Source organism: Caretta caretta, chromosome 6 (assembly GCF_965140235.1).
Source record: "Caretta caretta isolate rCarCar2 chromosome 6, rCarCar1.hap1, whole genome shotgun sequence".
Lineage (NCBI taxonomy): Eukaryota > Metazoa > Chordata > Testudines > Cheloniidae > Caretta > Caretta caretta.
The window spans coordinates 41,166,903-41,186,881 of NC_134211.1; the positions used below are offsets into that span (position 1 = coordinate 41,166,903).

At 40.8% G+C, this 19,979-nt stretch overlaps 1 protein-coding gene across 1 annotated transcript; it reads right to left on the reverse strand.

Annotated features, from left to right (window-relative positions):
* Window positions 1-973: 973 nt before the first annotated feature.
* ARL14EP (ARF like GTPase 14 effector protein) lies at window positions 974-14,352 on the reverse strand. The gene is made up of 4 exons (XM_048854045.2): window positions 14,223-14,352; window positions 8,814-9,322; window positions 5,547-5,677; window positions 974-4,489 (listed from the first exon to the last, which is right to left on the reverse strand). The coding sequence occupies exons 2-4, from the start codon at window positions 9,234-9,236 to the stop codon at window positions 4,261-4,263; spliced, it is 783 nt and encodes a 260-aa protein (XP_048710002.1). The 5' UTR covers window positions 9,237-9,322; window positions 14,223-14,352; the 3' UTR covers window positions 974-4,260.
* Window positions 14,353-19,979: the final 5,627 nt, after the last annotated feature.

The following is a 19,979-nucleotide window of genomic DNA, read 5'->3' on the forward strand; positions in this document are numbered from 1 at the left end:
GGTTTCTTCCTCTCAGGAAGAAGGAAAGTAAATTGTCATCTCAGCAGCATTATTCAACTAACAGCAGACACCATTCATTTGGACTCCACAACCGTGGAGTAGGGCAGACCAAAGAGCAAGGCTGGCCCTTTCAGCATTTGCTTATCTGCCTTCTCACTCTGCACTTTGTAACATCACAATAGGAAGTCCCTGACAGCATTTCTTCTGTATGAATGTGCCCCTCATCTCCAATCCAAACAGGTTTACCCTTCAGTTCCAGCAGATCCCCCAAACATCCAAGGGAAGGAAAGAAAAGAAAAGAAAAAAAAAGGAAAGGAAGACAAACCCTAGTCCCGATAGAAGAATTAAAAGTGAACTTAAGCGCATCGCATGGAATCCCCAGTCCCAAGAGAACAGCATACACTGGGGATCACAGGGTCCTCACTTCTCTTCCAACTGGTCTGCACCTCTTCATGTTGTGGCAAAATGGCAGGTTTTCAGAAATTAGACTCACTACCCACTGTGAATCTTTTGAGACCAGCAAATCAATGATTAAGGCTTGCATTTTAAATTATGATTATACTTTGAGCATTTAATTTAATCTTTATCCCATAAACAGTGCTGTAACCACACAAATATTTTCTGATTTCTGAAGCTGGAGAAATCCGAGAATGCCCCTTCATGATCAGACAGTATATAATCTTTAGACTTCAATAAGGATAGGAATGAAACTGAGTAGAGAAACAAAATCCCATGAGGCTACCTCCTAGAAGGTTACAGTGAAACCTGCACTAAGGACAGCCTTCAGTTAGGCACTCCTGTCTAAAGCGACCACTCAAAGTACCCAGTGTTTCTAGTGAATTGTTCTAACACTAGCCATATTATTTTTAGTTGCATGGTAATTGAAGACAATTTTTAACCCTTCATTTAACGTTGATTTATATAACATTACTATTGAAGTAGTAAGTGGAAAGACTAAGTACATTTGACCAAGTTAAAAGTTACTGTCATTTATATTTATTTGCATTTGATTAACAAAAATTACAAGACTTCTTATAAAATTGAGAGCGTAAGGAGTAAGATTGTGCTTTAATGCTCCAGAAAGTTTACCAGAACTTGAAAGGCCAAGGGATTTTTTTACATTACATTTCAGTGAATTATTTCATAGTTAGTATTGCATGAATCAAAAATCCAATGATAAAAGAAAAGAACGACCAACATTATCTTAAAAGCAAGCAGATTAAAATGCAGCATGAGTCGGATTTGGAGTTTAATATTTCATGAGTACCAGCTCTACAGCTGCAAACCTCCTGAGTTTCACATCATTTATTGGAAATGAAAATACCTATACTAAAAACCAGCGTTTCACGAATGCGGCCACAGCCTCCTGGATTGTTGGGGGGGGGGAGGGGGAGGGGGGAGGGGAAGAGCAAAGCAGCAGCCCCTCCCTGGTGTTCCTGGATGCACCACCTTGGTGTTGGTTACTGGGGCCACCAGCAGGGTTGCCCTCTCCCCCCCCCCCCCGGAGACACCTGGAACACAACACTGGAGAAGCAGGCAGCCAGTGAGTTCCTCACCTTCCCAAGAGAAGTGGGGCTTAGGCTTTGGACTTCAGCCCTGAGGTTGTGGGGGGGGAGGCTCCTGCCACAGGGATTCAGATTGCAGCCCTGGGCTCCCAGCTGCGCAGCTTTGGGCTACATCCTCCAGCCACGGAGCTTCAGGCTGCAGCCCCCTGCTGCCTCCCTCGGCCCTCCTCTCCCACATCAAGGGTTTAATTTGTCCCCAGGCTTGCCGGGGCTGAGTATGTCTGTTGTGAAAAGTGATACTTGTATGTTTGTTAAGATCACTTTTCACAACATGCTTATTAGCTAGTAATAAATAAATTACAATGATTTGGACATGTAAATGTGTATATTTATTTTTTCTAACAGTAATTAAGTATTTTAGGGAAAAGTGTGACAGCGGCCCCCAGGAAGAGTTAGTGGCCACACTCTGAGGCCACCAAAAAATTTGTCCCGAGAATCCCTGTACTAAATAGCAAAATTACACTATCACAAAATTTTACCAAGAAAATCCTTCAAAAGGCAATAGTTACATGGCATCCTTGAGCAAAATTGATGCAAATCAGTCCAAAAATATGTAAGTTTGACAAAATAAGTCTGAAGCTACAGTAAGACTGTACAAGATTTTCCTATGTTTCTCTTATTCAAAACAATGCTATGTTCAACTGTACAGCTGTTAGGTCTAACTTGTTAAGAATTTATTAGCATTTCTACTATAAAATTTCAATTTACAGGAGTTTTGTAAAACTCAGCTGTGAAATGTTAATTCTGTCTGAAACTAGGTATACTAAATTTACTCTTTGGTTGAAATTATTTAAACTCAATTGGTTTGCACAACAGTTTGGCTATTTTTAGTCTAAACAACAGAGGAAAGACATCTGGACTATTTTCAGCTGCATCTGTAAACCTTTACCAAAAAAAGCCATTAAAGTATGCAGTTCAGTTTACCGTGGATTAGCCATGTTGAATTTTTGTTTACTACAGAATTAACTGTAAGTCTAAATGATTTAAATAATCCTATTTAGAACCCAAGTAAGACTTTATAGTAAAGCAGTACATCAAATTATGTCAATGCAGTGACAATTCCAAAGAACATGAAAAAATGTTTGTCTCTAAAACTAGATATTGAATCTGGCAGATGGTTACAGAAATATATCATGAAGTAGTTTCTTTATGCTATGATCCCCTATAGTAGCTGAAGAGAGAAGCAAAACAGTAAGAAGCAATTCTATCATAGGCTTGTGATAACAAATGTTATGGAAGCCACTACAATCCAGATGCCCCACATGCATATGACCACAAACATAAACTCTATGCCAGTTTCAGCTTTTGCTCACCCAGTTCACTTTAGGAAGTAGGTTGCAAAGATGGCTTTGCTCTTGCCCACTGCTGATCCAGTTCCCCAGTGTAAGTGAGCAGCCTTCAGGTTGTTCTACATTTTGTCAGCTATCCATAGTTTCAAGGGGCAGCATCAGCAACATACCTAGTAACCTGGCTGGGGAGAGGGAGTTAGGGGCTGTAAGAGCACTATATGATTCTAAGCTGCTCTGATTCATCTATCTAGGGAGAATCTGCAAGTGACTGTTTAAGCTGGATGCACAGAGTAGCTATAGCAGGGAAGATGATCTAGCCTTCTCAACTGCTATCAAAAATATTCTCAGCAAATGTGCTGTAATACTAAGGTATCTTCAAAAGAAAGGCATCCTTTGTCCACCCCAATGAACAAAACAAAGCAAACAGAAGACAAACCACATCTAGGTTACCTGGGAAAGATTTGTTTAAACAATGTGTTGCAGAGTCCTGCCTCCATAACTGTGCTCCTATAATCAGATAGTTACTGAGTTTTATTTCAAACCTGAATAGACAGAGTATATGCCAAGTTTCATTCAGGAAAGGGTTTGTTTTAAACAAACATCCCAGTTATCAAGCTCCAAAGCAATGGGTTTGTAAAAGCAGTGCTGACAGTCTTTATACTTTTGGTGTTAAAGTCAGGATTTCCCCCATCCTGAAATATTAGTTCTTTTCCAATGGTGCAACTATCAGAAGCTATCAACTGCCATCTGTGAGACAGCACCCCCTAAGTGGTAAATACTGTTAAAATAATTAGGATAGAGCTTATTTATATTTTTAAAAGTATATTTATAGCAAACCAGTGCAATGAACATGTTGATTTAGCCCCTATATTGTTAGATGTTTAACTGTGCTATAACAGTCCCAAAACTCATTTTAGAAAATACAGCATTTACTATTTGTTATACACCTGCTAATACTGGTCACGACTGCCACTGCTTACATTTTAAACTTAAAGAGACTACATTTATTTTTAAAAGATAGTAAAAACAAACATGAACACCAAGTCTTTAAGGGGAGAGGTGAGAAAGAAGAGATGCATGGAGAAAGAGCCTTCTCTACATAGCAGGGCATATGCAGCAGCTAATCCCAAATTTCTTTTAACACTTAACCAGCCACTCAGTTTCAAACTCTCACTGAACAGTCAAGCACTGCATTGTTCCAGCCTTTTTGCTGGTTTGTATGGATGAGTACAAGGTGGAATGAAGTGTGACAACACACAATTAGTATGAGTAACAACCTTTCTAAACCATATCAAACAATGAATTTGTAAGTCTGAACAGACTGTTCATGTGTGTTATGACAGGTTCCACTGATTTTCATTAGACCATCAAATTCTGTATTGGAATGCAACACAAATACTTATAAATTAACCCACATGCTTATTGCGAATAATTTCTCCTCCTTCTATCTCAATTTGTTCATATAACCACTTGCGATCACAGCGGCATTCAGCTCCACATTTGTTGGAACCACACTTGGGACAAGCATAGAAGCATCCCAGGCAATCTTCATCAAGACAGTCACAGAGATCCATCCCACTATAAAGCAGAAGTCCCTGGCTATCATAGACTTTACTCTTTGCTGGGATGACTTGCCTGTATAATGAAAAACAGGTGTTACTTCCAGCATTCATAACAGAAGACCTTCCAGTTTACTTGATTACAAATAGTTAGCAATGGATGAAGAGAGAAATTAAACTTTGTCAGCAATTTTCTTGTGCTGAAAGGTTTAACACCAAACCATTCTAAAAGTTACACATACTCCACTGCTTATTGTTAACCACGTACATTAAAATTTGACCTCTGAAAACTGGAGCAATATTTTTTGTAGCTCTTTTGAACAGAGGTTCTCAACAAGAAGGTTCTCAATCTCTTCCTTACCATCATTCCATATTTAGCCATTTGCAATTCACTTTACGAATACACAGTAAAATAATCTTTTGCAACAGGTATAGCTGCATTTCAAGAGACTGTACACAACTATACATGAAGTACTTTTGACAGCTGAGGAAATATTCCTTTTACACTTTACTCAGAGCTTATGTCCTAGTGAATTCTAGTCAATCCAAAAAGTGTGGTTTTAAAAAAAAGAGAAAAGAGAAAAAGCCAAGTGTGCCTGTGGGAAAATCACATTCAAAAAAGTTGAAGTTGTGGGGTCTTGCCCAAGTTGATAGGTGACCTTTTTCTAACTTGGCAGATTTTTATTTATTTTTATATATCCATTTTTTTATGCTTTAGCAGTGTGACAAGAATTATATTGAATTTAGTACAATGAAAGGTGATAGTCGCATGAATATTTCCCTCTCATAAGGCCTGCATTATTTGGCTTAGTTTGTTTTGCCTACTGTCAGACTTTTACTTTGCATAATAATACATGGTATTAGTTGCTATGTCTAAATTCAGTCGGTTAGCATTGCCATGTTTTAACTAATATTTTATTCTATTATAATCTCAAAGCATGGTTTGACAAAAATATTTTATTGTAATATTCTATACATTGAAACAAAATTAATAGGCTATCTCAAAAAGGAGATTGGGCTACATAATAAAGACTTAGTTTTGTCATCACTCCTCCAAGCTTTAAAAAAAAGAAAAGAGAGACAATCCAAACATCCCAAATTTTAAATATGAATTAACATAGTAAACAGCCCACCTGTCAGAATTAACCGATGTGCTTTTTGTTTGTAGCCTTCTTTTTTCCCTTTTACTGCTTTCTGGAGCAAATTCAGTCTGTCGTCCTGGATTAGCAAACTGCAAGGACTTCAAAGCTTTAGCTGTTCGCCCCTGAACAAAGATAGAAATTTTCATTTTAAATATTAATACCAAACCAGATCCATAGGAGAGTTGACAATCAAGCTGGGATTTTGTGAAGCCTCAAGTAAATTGTTAAGCCCAAAGCTGAGGCCAAGTGCTGCATCTATCAGCAGAGGACAATCTAAATCTTAAAAGAAAACAATTACACAAAGTAACTGTCCCACCCTTAGTGATGCAAGTTATATGAATAAATAGTAATATAAGTCTTACTTTTATAAGTGTAAGGGTTCTTATTTTCTGGTTCTCACTCACTCTGACCTCTAACCCTTTCCTAATAAGGCTCTGATGTGTTGTTAAAATATAGTTTTGGGGAATGCCCTATAGCAGGAGTGGACAAACTTTTTGGCCTGAGTGCCACATTGGGTTTCCAAAATTGTATGAATGGCCAGTTAGGGGAGGCTGTGCCTCCCCAAACAGCGAGGCATGGCCTGGACCCTGACCCGTACCCGACCCCCTCTGCTTCTTGCCCCCCCAACAGCCCTCCCTGGACTCCTACCCATACCCCCTGTTCCTTGACAGTTCCTGTCCCCGGGACTCCTGCCCCAACCACCACCCCCTGCTCCCTGTCCCCTGACCGCCCCCGGACCCCTGCCCCATCCAACCCCCCCTCCTTCCTGACTGCCCCCCCAAGACCCTTGCCCCATCCAACCCCCCCTCTCCTTCCTGACTGCCCCCACCCCCCCCTGGACCCCTGCCCCATCCAAACACCCCTTCTCCCTGTCCCATGACCTCCCCTGGGACCCCTGCCCCCATTCATCCCCCGTTCCCTGCCCTCTGACCGCTCCGCCCCCATCCACACCCCTGCCCCCTGACCACCACCCTGAACTCCCCTGCCCCACTAACCAACCCCCCAGCTCCCTGCCCCCTTACCACGTTGCCTGCAGCACTGGTGGCTGGTGGCGCTACAGCCGCGCTGCCCAGAGCACCAGGTCAGGCCACGGCTCTGCAGCTGTGCTGCCCGGTCACCCAGAGCATTGTGCTGGCAGCATGGCTGCTGGGGAGGAGGAACAGCAGGGGAGGGGCCAAGGGCTAGCCTCCCAGCCAGGAGCTCAGGGACCAGGCAGGAGGGTCATGCGGGCCGGATGTGACCCGTGGGCCATAGTTTGCCCACCTATGCTCTATAGCTACATGGACAGCTGCTTCTAAATTTCAATATCTTGTCTTAGAAGCATAACCTACAATCCTTGTAAAGCGGTCAATCTTCCCTCCCATAGCACCAAACTTAGTTTCTTTTAAATCGAGCTAACATTTAACATGATCAAAATGGTAAATTAATATATTGGTTTTATTCCCATTAAGTCCTTTGTTTTCTATTTCTTCTCTTATAACCTCTGAATACATAAGACAAAAAAATTTCCAACTCCATTTCCTCACTTGACTGGATCAAGAAGCAATTCTCTCCAAAAGAGTTAATATGTACAGGAAAATGGCTTGTAATTTTAAATGTGTTAAATATTTACATCAGATTATTAACAGAATTTAAAAAACTTTCCCATGATGCCACTAAACTTTTGATGAGAATTTTTATAATGAAAAGAGATTGGACGTGTTCTGGATAGTGCCTCAGATATTGACAAGTCAAAATGCAGAGATTCCTAAACCAATTATATTGGACATTTGAGGATATACAGTAAAACTAATAAAAATAAACTTTGTGCCATATTTCTGAAATAACGTATGTACACAAAGGGAGGATTCATCCCTTCTAAAAATGAGTTTGTCTTGTTTACCTTCTAGATAAGTAACACAATAAGTCATTTTGTCAAGCTTGGCTGTACAAATATGCCAAATTTAGTACAGTAACCTTGTAGGACTGAGACCACAACATCATGGACTCAGTCCACCATAAACAATTCCAGTAAATTTTTTGTGGTAAGAATTATTTCTGTGCAGTATGCAACACTTCAGAAAAAGTCTGCAATTAATGTGTCATTCAGATTTTGTTTGATTAATCATGGGTTCTCAAACTGTGGGTCGAGACCCCAAAGTAGGCCACCCCCATTTGAATGGGGTCGCCAAGGCTGGTGTTGGCCCTGGGCCCCAGGAAGTCTAAAGCCCAAGTCCCACTGCCCAGGGCTACGGTTACATGCCCCCTGCCCAGAGCAGAAGCTCTTGGCCTTCAGCTTTGGCCCTGGCCCTGGCCCTGCCCGCGGTGGCAGAGCTCGGTCTTCCGTCCCCCCTCCTGGGCTTGTGTAGTAATTTTTGTTGTCAGAAGGGGGATCACGGTGCAATGAAGTTTGAGAACTGCTGGATTAGACAATATTTTATTATGACAAAAAAGCCAGCATTTTTCAGTTTGTAAATTTTTTTTGTAATTTAGCAGCACTAAGACTTGGGCTATGTCTACATTACGCAGCTCTAAGTGACATGGCTGGGCCGCTACAGCCGGGCCGCTAAAAGGCACGCAGTATAGCCGCTGTCTTTCGGCTCTCCTCCCAACAAAGTGCTGTTCACACTGGCACTTGTCGTCGACAAAACTTTTTTCTTTCGGTAGGGTGTTTTTTTAACATCTCTGAATGACAAAAGTTTTGTCTTTCACTTGCCGGTGTACACATAGCCTTAGTCTAGGACTTACACATGTTCTAAATATCTACTGTAGACAGGCAGTGTACATTTTAACACATGCTAAGCTAGCTGCATTAAAACCCAGGGAAAAGTGTGGACTTTTAACAGGATCAGTTAGTACATCAAAAGTACATCCAGCCTTGTCTACATTAGATTTTAGTAACGTATTAGAATGTGTTAGCTAATAGCCCAAGAAAAGACCTTTACGCACATCTACAGGGGAGCAGAAAACCCTCCCTTTTTTCTAAAAGGTCAAGACACATACTATTTAATGACTGTCCTATAAGAAAGTAGATTTTTTTAAAAAAGTTAGCATAAAAACAAAAGAGATTGATGGTCTCCCTTTAAAGCACATACCCATTAAATTGGTGAATTTTTCAAAAGAAGGTTTATAAATATTATCTCTCGTACACTAAAAAAATTAACATTTTCACATTTTAAGGAAACAAGTTATGAGCTTTCTTTATGTAGGACTCAAATCAAGCCCCACCCCATTAACCTGTAGAGTTTAGAGGGGTGAAAAATCGACCCATATACATACGTCTGAATCAAGTTTCCTTCTTTGGCGATCTTCAGGGTCAACATCCACACTTCCATTGATTATCTGTGTACACTTTGGACAAAGCTTCCAACCAGGTACAAACTGTCTTCCAAACTTGGCACTTAGAAAAGCTGCATCATCTAAGTCGATTGCGCGTAAGTTTTTCTTTGATACTTTCCTGTGTATGTTAAATGGGTCACAACATGATTTTTGCAGATCTTCAAATCTGTCAATGTAAATTTTTGCATGATGGAAGCAGATTGTATTGTTCTCAGAAAGAGTCACTCCAGTCCTAAGCTGAAGTAGTAGCAGATCGGATGAAGATAGATCTTGCTTAGTCTTGAAGCCAGCGTGACGGGTATAGTATATCTTATGACATTCATTAGCAGTTTGGAGCTGAATTCCAACTGAGCATGGATCCATCTTACTTGATCAGTATAATCTATTTCACTGTTACTTTGCCTAGAATCAATTCTTTGCAGTCTTTAGTAGTTTCTATGAGGATCACCCTGGAGAAAGCATTAAAATCAATCAGATTTGTGCTGCAAACCTTTATCTGTGAGCTTGAGAGATTAGGTTCAAGTGTTAAAAAACCCTAAAATTAAGTTTTATGAAATATTAGTGTACTATTTCCTTTTATTATAGTTGATAAGGCTGAGGATATTTTGGATTTTATTCAGAAATTAAGCTATAGTATATATTTATATTCCTTTTGGGGGAGGGGGGAGGCTTGTATTCAAATCTATGGTAAATGTTGACCTACTTTAAATACCTAAACTCATCTATGGAAAAGTACAAATTCCAAGTGTACTATGTTAGATACGCTGTCGTTTGATATGATACACACATCAAAGCTAGTTGCAAGCCCAACATTAGCCCTTAAAAGTGTAGAAGAGTCTGATAAAAGCTTTGTGAGATTTTCTAGTGCAACACAATGGTGAAAGTTGCATGTGCTTGAAGCCAAAAGGTTAAGAAGCATTCATATTGAGTTAATTTGCTTTTCAAAATGCCAAGCCCACCCACAAGTAATCTTGAACTAAGAACATAAACTTAACTTGGAGTTATAAATTCAACCACATGATTTTTTTGTATAAAGAATTTGGCAAATATATAAATTGGGAAACATTAACAAGAATAAAGTGTACATATTTTGCTAAATATGGAGACAGTACTATCCATCTTTTATTTATAGATATATATCAAAAGCCAGCTGTACACTGGAAAAAGGTATTTTAGAACTACTTGAGTTATCGCTTCCAACAAAATAAAAGCAAGATACTCAGCACACAAAATGTAATATTCTAGCAACAATAAAAACTAATATTTAATGAAAAAGTGTTCCAGACCTAACCAATATACAGAAGCTTCTAGCGTCATTTTTAAGTGTCTAAAGCTTAGAAAGGTTTCTTGACACAGGACAATGACTAGATAATATATCTTTTAAAAACAGAGACCATGAAAATCAATTGCATGCAGCATTTTTGCAGCAGAAATCCCCTTGATTGTAATGCTTCAGAGTTTTCCTAAACCTAACATCAATGCTACCTAATGTTCAAAATGTATATTAAAAATTTAATTACAGTTAAAATATAAATATGAATAAATGAGGAACACATCAGAATGTTACCATTTATTCACTGCAGACACAGTTCACAGGTGTCTTGCATGAGATAGTTGTTTCTAAAAGTAAAAATCCAAAACCAAATGATTTTCTAGGGCACTATTTTCAGTGAGCATCGAACCAGTTTCCAGTGCACAATTCTATAGTAGTTTGAAGACAGAAGTAATAACATACTACAGAATAACAGTTTTTACTATGTTCATTTTTCCTGAACATTTTTGTTCCTTGGTTTGTGTATTATCACAGGCTTTGCAATTAAGCGGTGCTCTGTTAATTTTCTGAGTTTTTAAAAAAATTTCATGAGACATACCAGAACCCTCAGCAACAGCATTCGACGCTATGGCAACAGTAAAAAAACCAAACAAACAAAAAAAACTTGACACTAGTCAAGTGGTTGAGAAATATATGCGGTTTTCATTTTAAGAGCAGCAAGTTTGTTTCTGTTGGCTATATTTGAAATGCATTGGCTATTTGCCTAACTGATTTCAGGCTGCAGCCCTCAAACCTGTATTTTAAGGAATGTATTTACAGTCAAACATAGATTATCTAAACTCTGCTTAACCAAAATTCTTGGTTATCTGAAAAGTCAAGTTAACTCTGTGAGAACTGATTGATGTTCTGGCCCTGAAGAGCTCCTAAGGTCTGCATGACTGAAATGCATGCAATTACCCTGGGTTTCTATAATTACCTAACATTTGGAAACCAATGGGGACTTTTGAGCTTTGAAAAAATTTATTCCAAATTCTTATGCAGGTCACTTTCATAGAATTTATAAGCTCTTATAGTATAACCTGTATGTTCATTTGAAAACGTTCATATAGCTGGAGTAGAGGCATGACACCAGAGACTCCCATTTCTCTACATCAGTGTTTCCCAAACTGTGTTCCATGGAACACGGGTGTTCCACACAATGTGAATAGGTGTTCCGTGAAAGAATCTAGAATTTAATTTTGACTCTTGCACTTGATTTTTGTACCACTTTGTACGCGCTATCCAGTTAGAAATTGTTAGTTCAAGTTATTATAAATTTGTATTTTTGCTTTGTTTTATAAAATAAAATATATTTGAGCATAAATAACGCAACTTTTTATTTGAAAACCAAACAACTACAAAATAATATTATAAGTGTTCCGTAATAGGCTAAAAAGCGGTCCGTGGGCAAAAATGTTTGGAAAATGTTGCTCTACATATTAGCTTACACTTGTCTTCAGCGTTAGTGGCATAGGAAGATTATCTGTATTTTTTCATTATTGCTTCATTCATTGTCAAACCAAAATCCAGCCAATTAAAATTAGATCCAGGACCCCGTCAATTTTTGTGGCTTTACCGCAACAACTTCCTAATTATTTTTATTTAACATATTTTTCTCCCCTCCCTTGCTTTTTAGGAGAGCCACAGAAACCAGCCAAAATGACTGACTACATTAGGCAAAAGAACAAAACTGGCTATAAACGAAGAACTATCAAGTGAACAAAGTACACAAACTACACAATACTTCCCCCTCCAATATTTTTGAATGATAAGAATTTTAGTGTTTACTTTGAGCAATAGAAAGTGATTTCTTCTCCAGACAGAACTGATCTTTGACAGTGTGCCTTTGAAGCTGTAAGTCTTTTATGGCTGGCATATAAACTGTTGACTTTGTTTTCAGAACTCATCAGCTGAGAATATAACAACTCAGATACTTGTCAGGGTTTACTTTGGTACATGCTGCACTGGTCATTTTCTTATGTTAAGATTTCCAATCTTTTTTGAGCTTTAAGCTTATCACTTTTAAGGATACTTGTCTAGCCGTTCTTTTGGATATTTTTATCTTACACTTTATGGGTTACATTTTAGAGTGAATCAGAACAGACAACCATAAAATCAAATATTTATATAAAATATAAAACATTTACTTCTATGGCCTTTACCAAAAATGTGTTTTGAGTTAAATGTAATAGACAATGAATAATTCTATTAGTGGTGCAAGTTGCATACTGGTAGTCTAGGTTTCACTATGTGTTGGAGGAAAAAAAAAGCTTGTTTGTTTGATCCTTCACTATGTGTGTATTTCTGAATGATTCCGGCCCCTGCTACATTAAAAATAGCACATATTACATAGCCAATATATAATTAAACAGGTTCCCAATTTTGCAGATGCATTCAAAAGCTGAATACTTGGAAGCTGAATTTGAAATAATAAAGTAGATTACTAAAAGTATTTTCTATTCATTTGCATTTATTTTCCTTAAAATGAAACTTCCATCCAGTTTTCTGATTGCTATTCTTGGCAGGCACCTACAATAATGGAGGATTGCACTACCTGAAGCTCCAACTGTACTCTGTTTTGAGAAAGCACCTTTTAAATGGGACACATCTGTGCATTCAACAATAATAAAGTTTATAGGACAATAAGTTTAGTTCTCGTTCCTTTGATTTATATGTGAATTGCTGGCACACACATAGAAATCGATGGATTTCCAAATTGGAAAAAGGAAGAAGTATATACAGTTCTTTTTAATTTAGAATAGCTCTCAGTGCAAAATGGAACAGAACAAAATTTCACACAATAATAGAGTTTTTTTATTTTATTTTTTAGTAAGGCTTGTATTCACCAGGATTTCCTAATTGACACTTACTGCTTGAACAGTGCAAACTGAAACAGCTCAAAGTGATGTGTGACGCAGATGCTCAAGGCACAATGAAGCACTTGTGTAAGCTAAGCCAAGAACACTTGAAGGAGTAGTGCAGTGGGAAAGCAGGGAACAAGTGCTGAAAACTGAAGTAAAGGTGGCAAGAAACGAAATAAAACTAGACTGATAGCAGTGTGTTATGAGGAGAAAACAGGAGAACAGCCAGAAGCTGCAACTTCAGGTCTCTCCATTCCCAAATAGACAGAGACCAGGCATATCAAATTGCAGCTTTTTATTTATAGTAGGAAGGCATGCTGCTCGTATATATCCAAACAGTGGTACTGGTTAGAGCCAGCTTTTTTGGATGTCTGAAGTTTTATGTGCTTTATTGTTGAGACAGCATCAGCCACTACTTTTGGCAAATGCTACTTAAATGAAAGCTCCAGCCTATCTACCTAAACTATCACAGTATTGTACTATTGGGGGGAGGGATAGCTCAGCAGTTTCAGCACTGCCCTGCTAAACCCAGGATTGAGTTCAATCCTTGTGGGGGCCCTTTAGGGATCTGGGCACAAATTGGGGATTGGTTCTGCGTTGAGCAGGGGGTTGGACTAGATGACCTCCTGAGGTCCCTTCCAACCCTGATATTCTAAGTAGGCTTTATATTGCTTTTGACCCTTATTTAATCACTTGGGTGCAGGGTTGGGGAAAAATCAGTGTTTTTAGAGTAAATTGTATACGGAGACAAAACGTGGAGCAAAGCAAGGTTTATTAGAGACAAACTCACACAAGCACTGCTGATGACAAAGAGGTACATTGTAGGCAATTCCATAATACAAGACCAAGAGACCAAAGTTAATAGCAAGTTCATTCAAAAGAAGGGGAAATGCCCCTGCGCGCAGCCTGCTGCAGAACGGAGCGAGGCAGACACCGAGGCCTGGTCTACCCTGAAAACTCACATCGACCCAGCTACGGAGGAGCTCAGGGCAATGAAGAAATCTTCCCCCTCCCCGAGCGCAGCCACGCCGGCCTAGCCCGGGTGTAGACACAGCTCGAGGCAGCCGCACTGGGCCCTCCCTCGGCTCCGACTCCCCGCTCCCGCGAGCCCGCCGCCAGGCCCTCCCGCTTCAGAGCCTCCCTCCACCAAACCCTGCCTCCCCCGCCGCCCCGTACCTTGCCGTAGGTTTTCTTCCGCCCTTGTGCCGCCACCCCGGAACCCGACTCCCGAGTGCCCCCCACCAGCGCCGCGGTACTCGTGGCCGCCATTAAACGTCGCCGCGCACCACAGAGCAGCGAGGCCGCCAGGAAGGCTAGAGAGTCGCTGCCTTTCAGTCCGCGACACACACACAGCGACCAGAGAGAGGCGGGCGGGCGACGCCCTCGTGACCAAGCTGCCGCGCGAGCGAGGCTGCGCATGCGCATTGCTTGCGGGCCGGGCGCGCGGGCACTCAGGGGGCGGGGCTCGGGCTGCGGCCTGGTGCTCTCTGCCGGGGAGGGGAGTCCCGCCCAACCCAGCGCGAGGGGTCGGGCTGGAGGGACCGTTCAGGGGCTCGTGGCTGCGCGGGGCGCGGCTGCTGCTGGCCCCAGTTCCCAGGCGGAGGCCGGGGCTGCATTGGCGATTCCGCAGCAGAGCAGAACCGGCGGCTTGGAGAAGTTCGGCGAACAGCTGCGGCGCTCGTCTGCCGTCCCTCGGTCTTGTGCCGGCGCGGCCCACACCCGGCCCTGCCCCCAGAGCTGTGCCAGGCCTGCCCTGAGGGCGTCGGGACTTGCCCAGGGTGGCGCAGGAAGCGTGTGGCAGACCAGGGCGTTCAAGCCTGGCGGGCATCCCGAAGCTCTCCTCGGCATCCCGTGCAGCAGCGTGGACCTACAGCCCGCCTGAAACACTAGTGCCCAGCCCAGAGCTGTGAACTGAGCCACTCTTCTTACTTCTCCAGCAGTGTGAAGTGAGAACAATAGATGTAGAAGTAGCGTATGATAAGGAAAAAAAAAAGGAGTACTTGTGGTACCTTAGACACTAACAAATTTATTTGAGCATAAGCTTTTGTGAGCTACAGCTCACTTTATCGGATGATAAAGGTGAGTCTCAGAAACCCCAGGGCAGCATCCACCCCACTGACCAATACTCCATTGAAAGAGCTGGTTGAAAGTTGGTATTTCTGTTTTACAGGGAATCTACCCTTCTGAAAAATTTTTGGTTCCAAATCTGAAGAGTCCAAAATTTATATAAAAATTTCCCCAGGCTGCATATAAAAATGAATAAAATATAAAAAATAAACTTGTGGAGAGTCCTTTTGAAGTGAAACAAAACATTCCATTCCAGTAAGGTCACTCCACAGTGTTTCAAAATGGAGCAATCCCCTAAGACAAAATCATGACCTTATGACACTGTGATGTTTTGTTGTTACCTTACCCACCTTGTCTCTCTGTTTGTTTCCACAACAAGGTGTAAGTACATTGTCTGTTTCCCAGACTGTTTTAGCCTTATCAAAATGCTTCATTCAGATTCCCCATCTCCTCCAATGGCAACACTGAGTCACATTCCTAGTTCCCACAGATTTTTTTCAATGGAAAAATGCTCTATGGGAAAGTTTTTGACCCACTCTGTAATGAAGCCATGCAAGTTTCGCTTGTTTCATATTTACCATTTTGCACAGTTCTAGTTGTCAGCTTTTCCTTTTTCCCCTTCAGTCATTTTGAATATAGGGTGGTTGGCTCATGGGCACAATTACAGGCATGAAACATTTTGGGGAATCAATGCAATGTGTTCATACACTGTCATGAAATAAACATTACAACATTGGAATGCCATAACTTTGTCCTATGGGAATAGGAAGTTGCAATAGAGACCATTAGAATCTTTTAAGTAGTTGTTGCTCTTTTGTTGGTGGCTGTTGATTTCATTTGGTGAGGTCCGAAAATCTTTCAAGATAGATTTAGAGTCAAACTCAGCTTTTATTTCTGCACGGTTAAGTCCTGAATGATGTGAGGAGCTGACACCAGCCTGTTTGTTTAAATTACAATCAGATGGCAGTACTGGGATTGGTCAAAGTATGGGTCTTCCTGTGAAATATTAAACTCCACCTTCAGGTTTGTAGTGGTAGATTATATCCAAAAGAAATTTTAAAAAAGGATTAAACATGCATTTTTATTCAGGAAGCTTATAGTAATTGCTCTCCAGTTTAAGCCAGTTAAGCTCTTGCATCAACAAATGAGGCTAATTTGAAGAGGGTTTATTCCTATTATGGTTACAACTGTGTGCCTATCTGTGCCATGTCAAATAAAGATAGGATTAGGTATCCCATACTGGCCTATCAGTGGGAACAAACCACATGGGAGACACAAAAAGCAAAATACTGCCATCCTTACTTGTGACTAGCTCAGGCAAAATGATTAACTCTGTAATACAAAACGTAAAATAACCTGGCCAATCGTTAATTCTTTACGCAGGTTTTTACTGCATTTTATTCGCATTCATTTCAGTGGAAGTTTTGCCTGAATAATTACCAAATACAAATTATAAAAAGACTTCAGGATTTGTCCTGTTGCCTTCTATGGGAGTTTTGCACATGTAAATCTTAAGTAAAGTATCTGGCCCCAAAACAGAGCAGAGACCCACTTAAGTTCATAGGTGTCATGCTCTCTGGAGTGCCAACCTGAGGGCAGACTGTAAGAAAACAGGACAGACACTGCAAACTGGTGGTGTGTTCTATAATTAGATTGCACTAAGCCAGTGACAAATGTGAACTCCTGGATCATTATACCAGTCTTACCATGGAGTCATAGACAATCCCCTTTAGACTCTCCAGTCTATCTTGCCACCCCGACAAACTGGACTTTGTGATAAAATGGTCATTTACACCGAAAATAACATCACATCAGGTTCCTCCCAGTCCCAAGAGACCAGTCATTTACCCCAGATCAATTGGTACTCTAGATCTTACACCAAAGACAATGCTGGTAGCCAAGTCTATAGTAAACTAACTAAAAGTTCTGTTAGCTAAGAAAGGGAAATGACAGTTTTTGAGAGGATAAAGCAGGTAAAATATATGCACAGGTAGGTCACAGTTTGTAATTCCAAATGGTGGCAGTGATATAATAAACTACCAGTTCCCAAATGTCTTTTCAGGGTACTCAGATTGTCTCTGGGGATTTCTGCTTTGTGTCTGCTATGCTTCCCTGTAAGTGTCCAAACAGTCCAGAGATGCAGGATCTTTCCTTGAATCCATATTTATAGCTTCTTACAGAAAATAAGATGAGAGTGTCACTACCCACGTGGGCTTTTCCTTTGATGATGGAAAGTAACGAATGCATTTTGAGTCTTTGACCTCTGATCATCACACACAATGACCACTTGCTTTGAAATTAGCACTTTTTTCTTAAAGTTCTTCATTTGCATTCCACAAGGCTTCTTTCTTGTTTGATGAGTTATTTAGTTACAGGGGTATGCACAATATAAATGTTTGCTGCAACATTATAACGGGATACAGATAAGTGAAATCAATGCAAGTAACAACCCACTAGTTTTCATGAAGTTTAAACACCAAATACACTCTCATATATTTAACAATCACTTTGATCTTTCCTAATACACAAGTGAGTTGGCTTAGGGCTCTGGCATGAGCTAACACCTCGTCTGCCAGCATCACAATCAGTATGCATTAAAAACGACAGGTTTGACAGACATTGGATCTTTTATGTATGGTGTAGTAGTCGTGTCGGTCTCAGGATACTAGAGAGACAAGGTGGGTGAGGTAATATCTTTTATTGGACTAACTTCTGTTGGTGAGGGAGATAGGCTTTTAAGCCACACAGACCTGAAGAAGAGCTGTGTGTGGCTTGAAAGCTTGTCTTTCTCATTGGATCTTCTAGTCCTTTCCGCAACCAAAGCCATACACAGATTTTTTGTGAAAGCTAAATGGTCAAATGTGATATGAATTCCACTTTCAGGCCTGGTCTACATGTAAAAAAAAAAAAAAAATGTAGTTAAGATGACCTAAGCACTGGGTGTAGAAATTGCTGGATCACTGGACCTAGCTACTGCATCTCGAGGGAATGGATTTACTACAGCTACGGAAAACTTCTTCCATCTCTGTAGTATCTACACTACAGCAGCAGAGCTGCTGCTGTGTCACTGTAGTGTAGACATACTCTCAGTTACACATGCTGTACTGCACTGAGGGCCCTGAAAGCCCCATGTGTCTATTTGGCTCATAGTGCATAAAAATTGGCTAACATTTTAAAATTAAACCAAATCCCAAAGTGAAACTCAGGACTGGTCTACACTTGGAACATATAGCAGCGTAGCTACATCTCTCAAAAGTATGAAAAATCCACACTCCTGAGAGATGTCGCTATGCCGATCTAACCCCCAGTGTAGGCAGCGTTAGGTCAACCTAGTTACTGCCACTCAGGGATGTGGATTAACTACAGCAAAGGGAGAACTCCTCCCATCACTAGTGAGTGTCTACACTGAAGCACTGTAGTGGCACAGCTGCAGTGTTGCAGCTGTGCTACTGTAGTTTAAGTGTAGACATACCCTCAGGCTGTGCAAACCCACAGTAACCATAACTGAAAAATAAAGTTCATGTGCAGTTGAACCTCGGTGAACTGAAACTGCAGAGTTTCTCACAGCTATGTGTGTCAGCACCGTCAGTTATAGCTACCAACTGTGGGTGCAGTGATGCAATAGAGCCAGAAGAGGGCATGCTAAACTTTTTTTTGTAGGTTTTTCAGAAATTCGGGTTGCTGTTTAAAAAAAATTAACAATGGAATTGTAGAGTCCATATAATTCAAATTATGAAGACTTTCACTGTTATTAGACTAGGACAATTTTAGGCAAGCAGCCTAAATTTGTTCTCTTTCAAAAACCTCCTCAAAGCACATTTCTTCCCTGAAGGCTAACAGTAATCCACCACGTATTGAAGTATTATTTATTCTAAAAAACTCCAGAAAATCTGCTGCATGCATCACTATTTGTGATGAAACCACCTCCAGGTCACCTAACGTTTTGTGAGTCTTAATTGTTGCCTGTTGTTTGTCTTTTAAAATTGTAATATCTTTGGGGCAGAGACTATTGGTCTGATCCTGAGAGATGCTATGCAATTCCAGCTATGTTTATGCAGATGGTGTATTCCTGCATGTCTGCAAAGCATCATGCACATCAATGGTGCAATAAATAATAATAAATAATAATTAATAAGTAAGTACAGCATACATGTTTTAATAGATGCCTTTGATAGTAGTGCCATATATTTAAGCAGAAATGGATTGTTTTCCATTGGTGACATTTCTGTCCAGTCAGAGGCAATGCACTTCTAGCTTTCTAATTAAAGAAGAATTGGACTGGAAGGGACCTTGAAAGGTCATCTAGTCCGGTTCCCTGCACTCAAAGCAGGACTATGTAATAACTAGACTAGTGGTTCCCAAACTTGTTCTGCCACTTGTGCAGGGAAAGCCCCTGTCGGGCTGGGCTGGTTTGTTTACCTGCCGTGTCCACAGATTCGGCGGATTGCGACTCCCAGTGGCCGTGGTTCGCTGCTCCAGTACAATGGGGGCTGCTGGAAGCGGCGGCCAGTACGTCCCTCGGCTCACGCCACTTCCAGCAGCTCCCATTGGCCTGGAGAAGCAAACTGCGGCCACTGGGAGCCGTGATCGGCCGAATCTGCGGACGCGGCAGTGGCTTTCCCTGCACAAGCGGCGGAACAAGTTTGGGAACCACTGAACTAGACCATCCCTGACAGGTGTTTGTCTAACCTGTTCTTAAAAACTTCCAATGATGGAGATTCCACGAACTCTCTTGTCAATTTGTTCCAGTTCTTAATTTCCCTGACAGGTAGGAAGTTTTTCTTAATGTCCAACCTAAACCTATCTTGCCCATTGCTTCTTGTCCTATTCTCAGAGAAGAACAAGAACAATTTTTTGCCCTCTTCC

Excerpts from the sequence above, each read along its gene's own strand:
- ARL14EP (XM_048854045.2), bottom strand. The coding sequence starts at position 9,236 with ATGGATCCATGCTCAGTTGGAATTCAGCTCCAAACTGCTAATGAATGT. Across the intron at positions 5,678-8,813 it reads GAAGGAAACTTGATTCAGAC|GGGCGAACAGCTAAAGCTTT; the intron begins GTATGTATATGG and ends ATCTTTGTTCAG. Across the intron at positions 4,490-5,546 it reads ACATCGGTTAATTCTGACAG|GCAAGTCATCCCAGCAAAGA; the intron begins GTGGGCTGTTTA and ends TTCATTATACAG.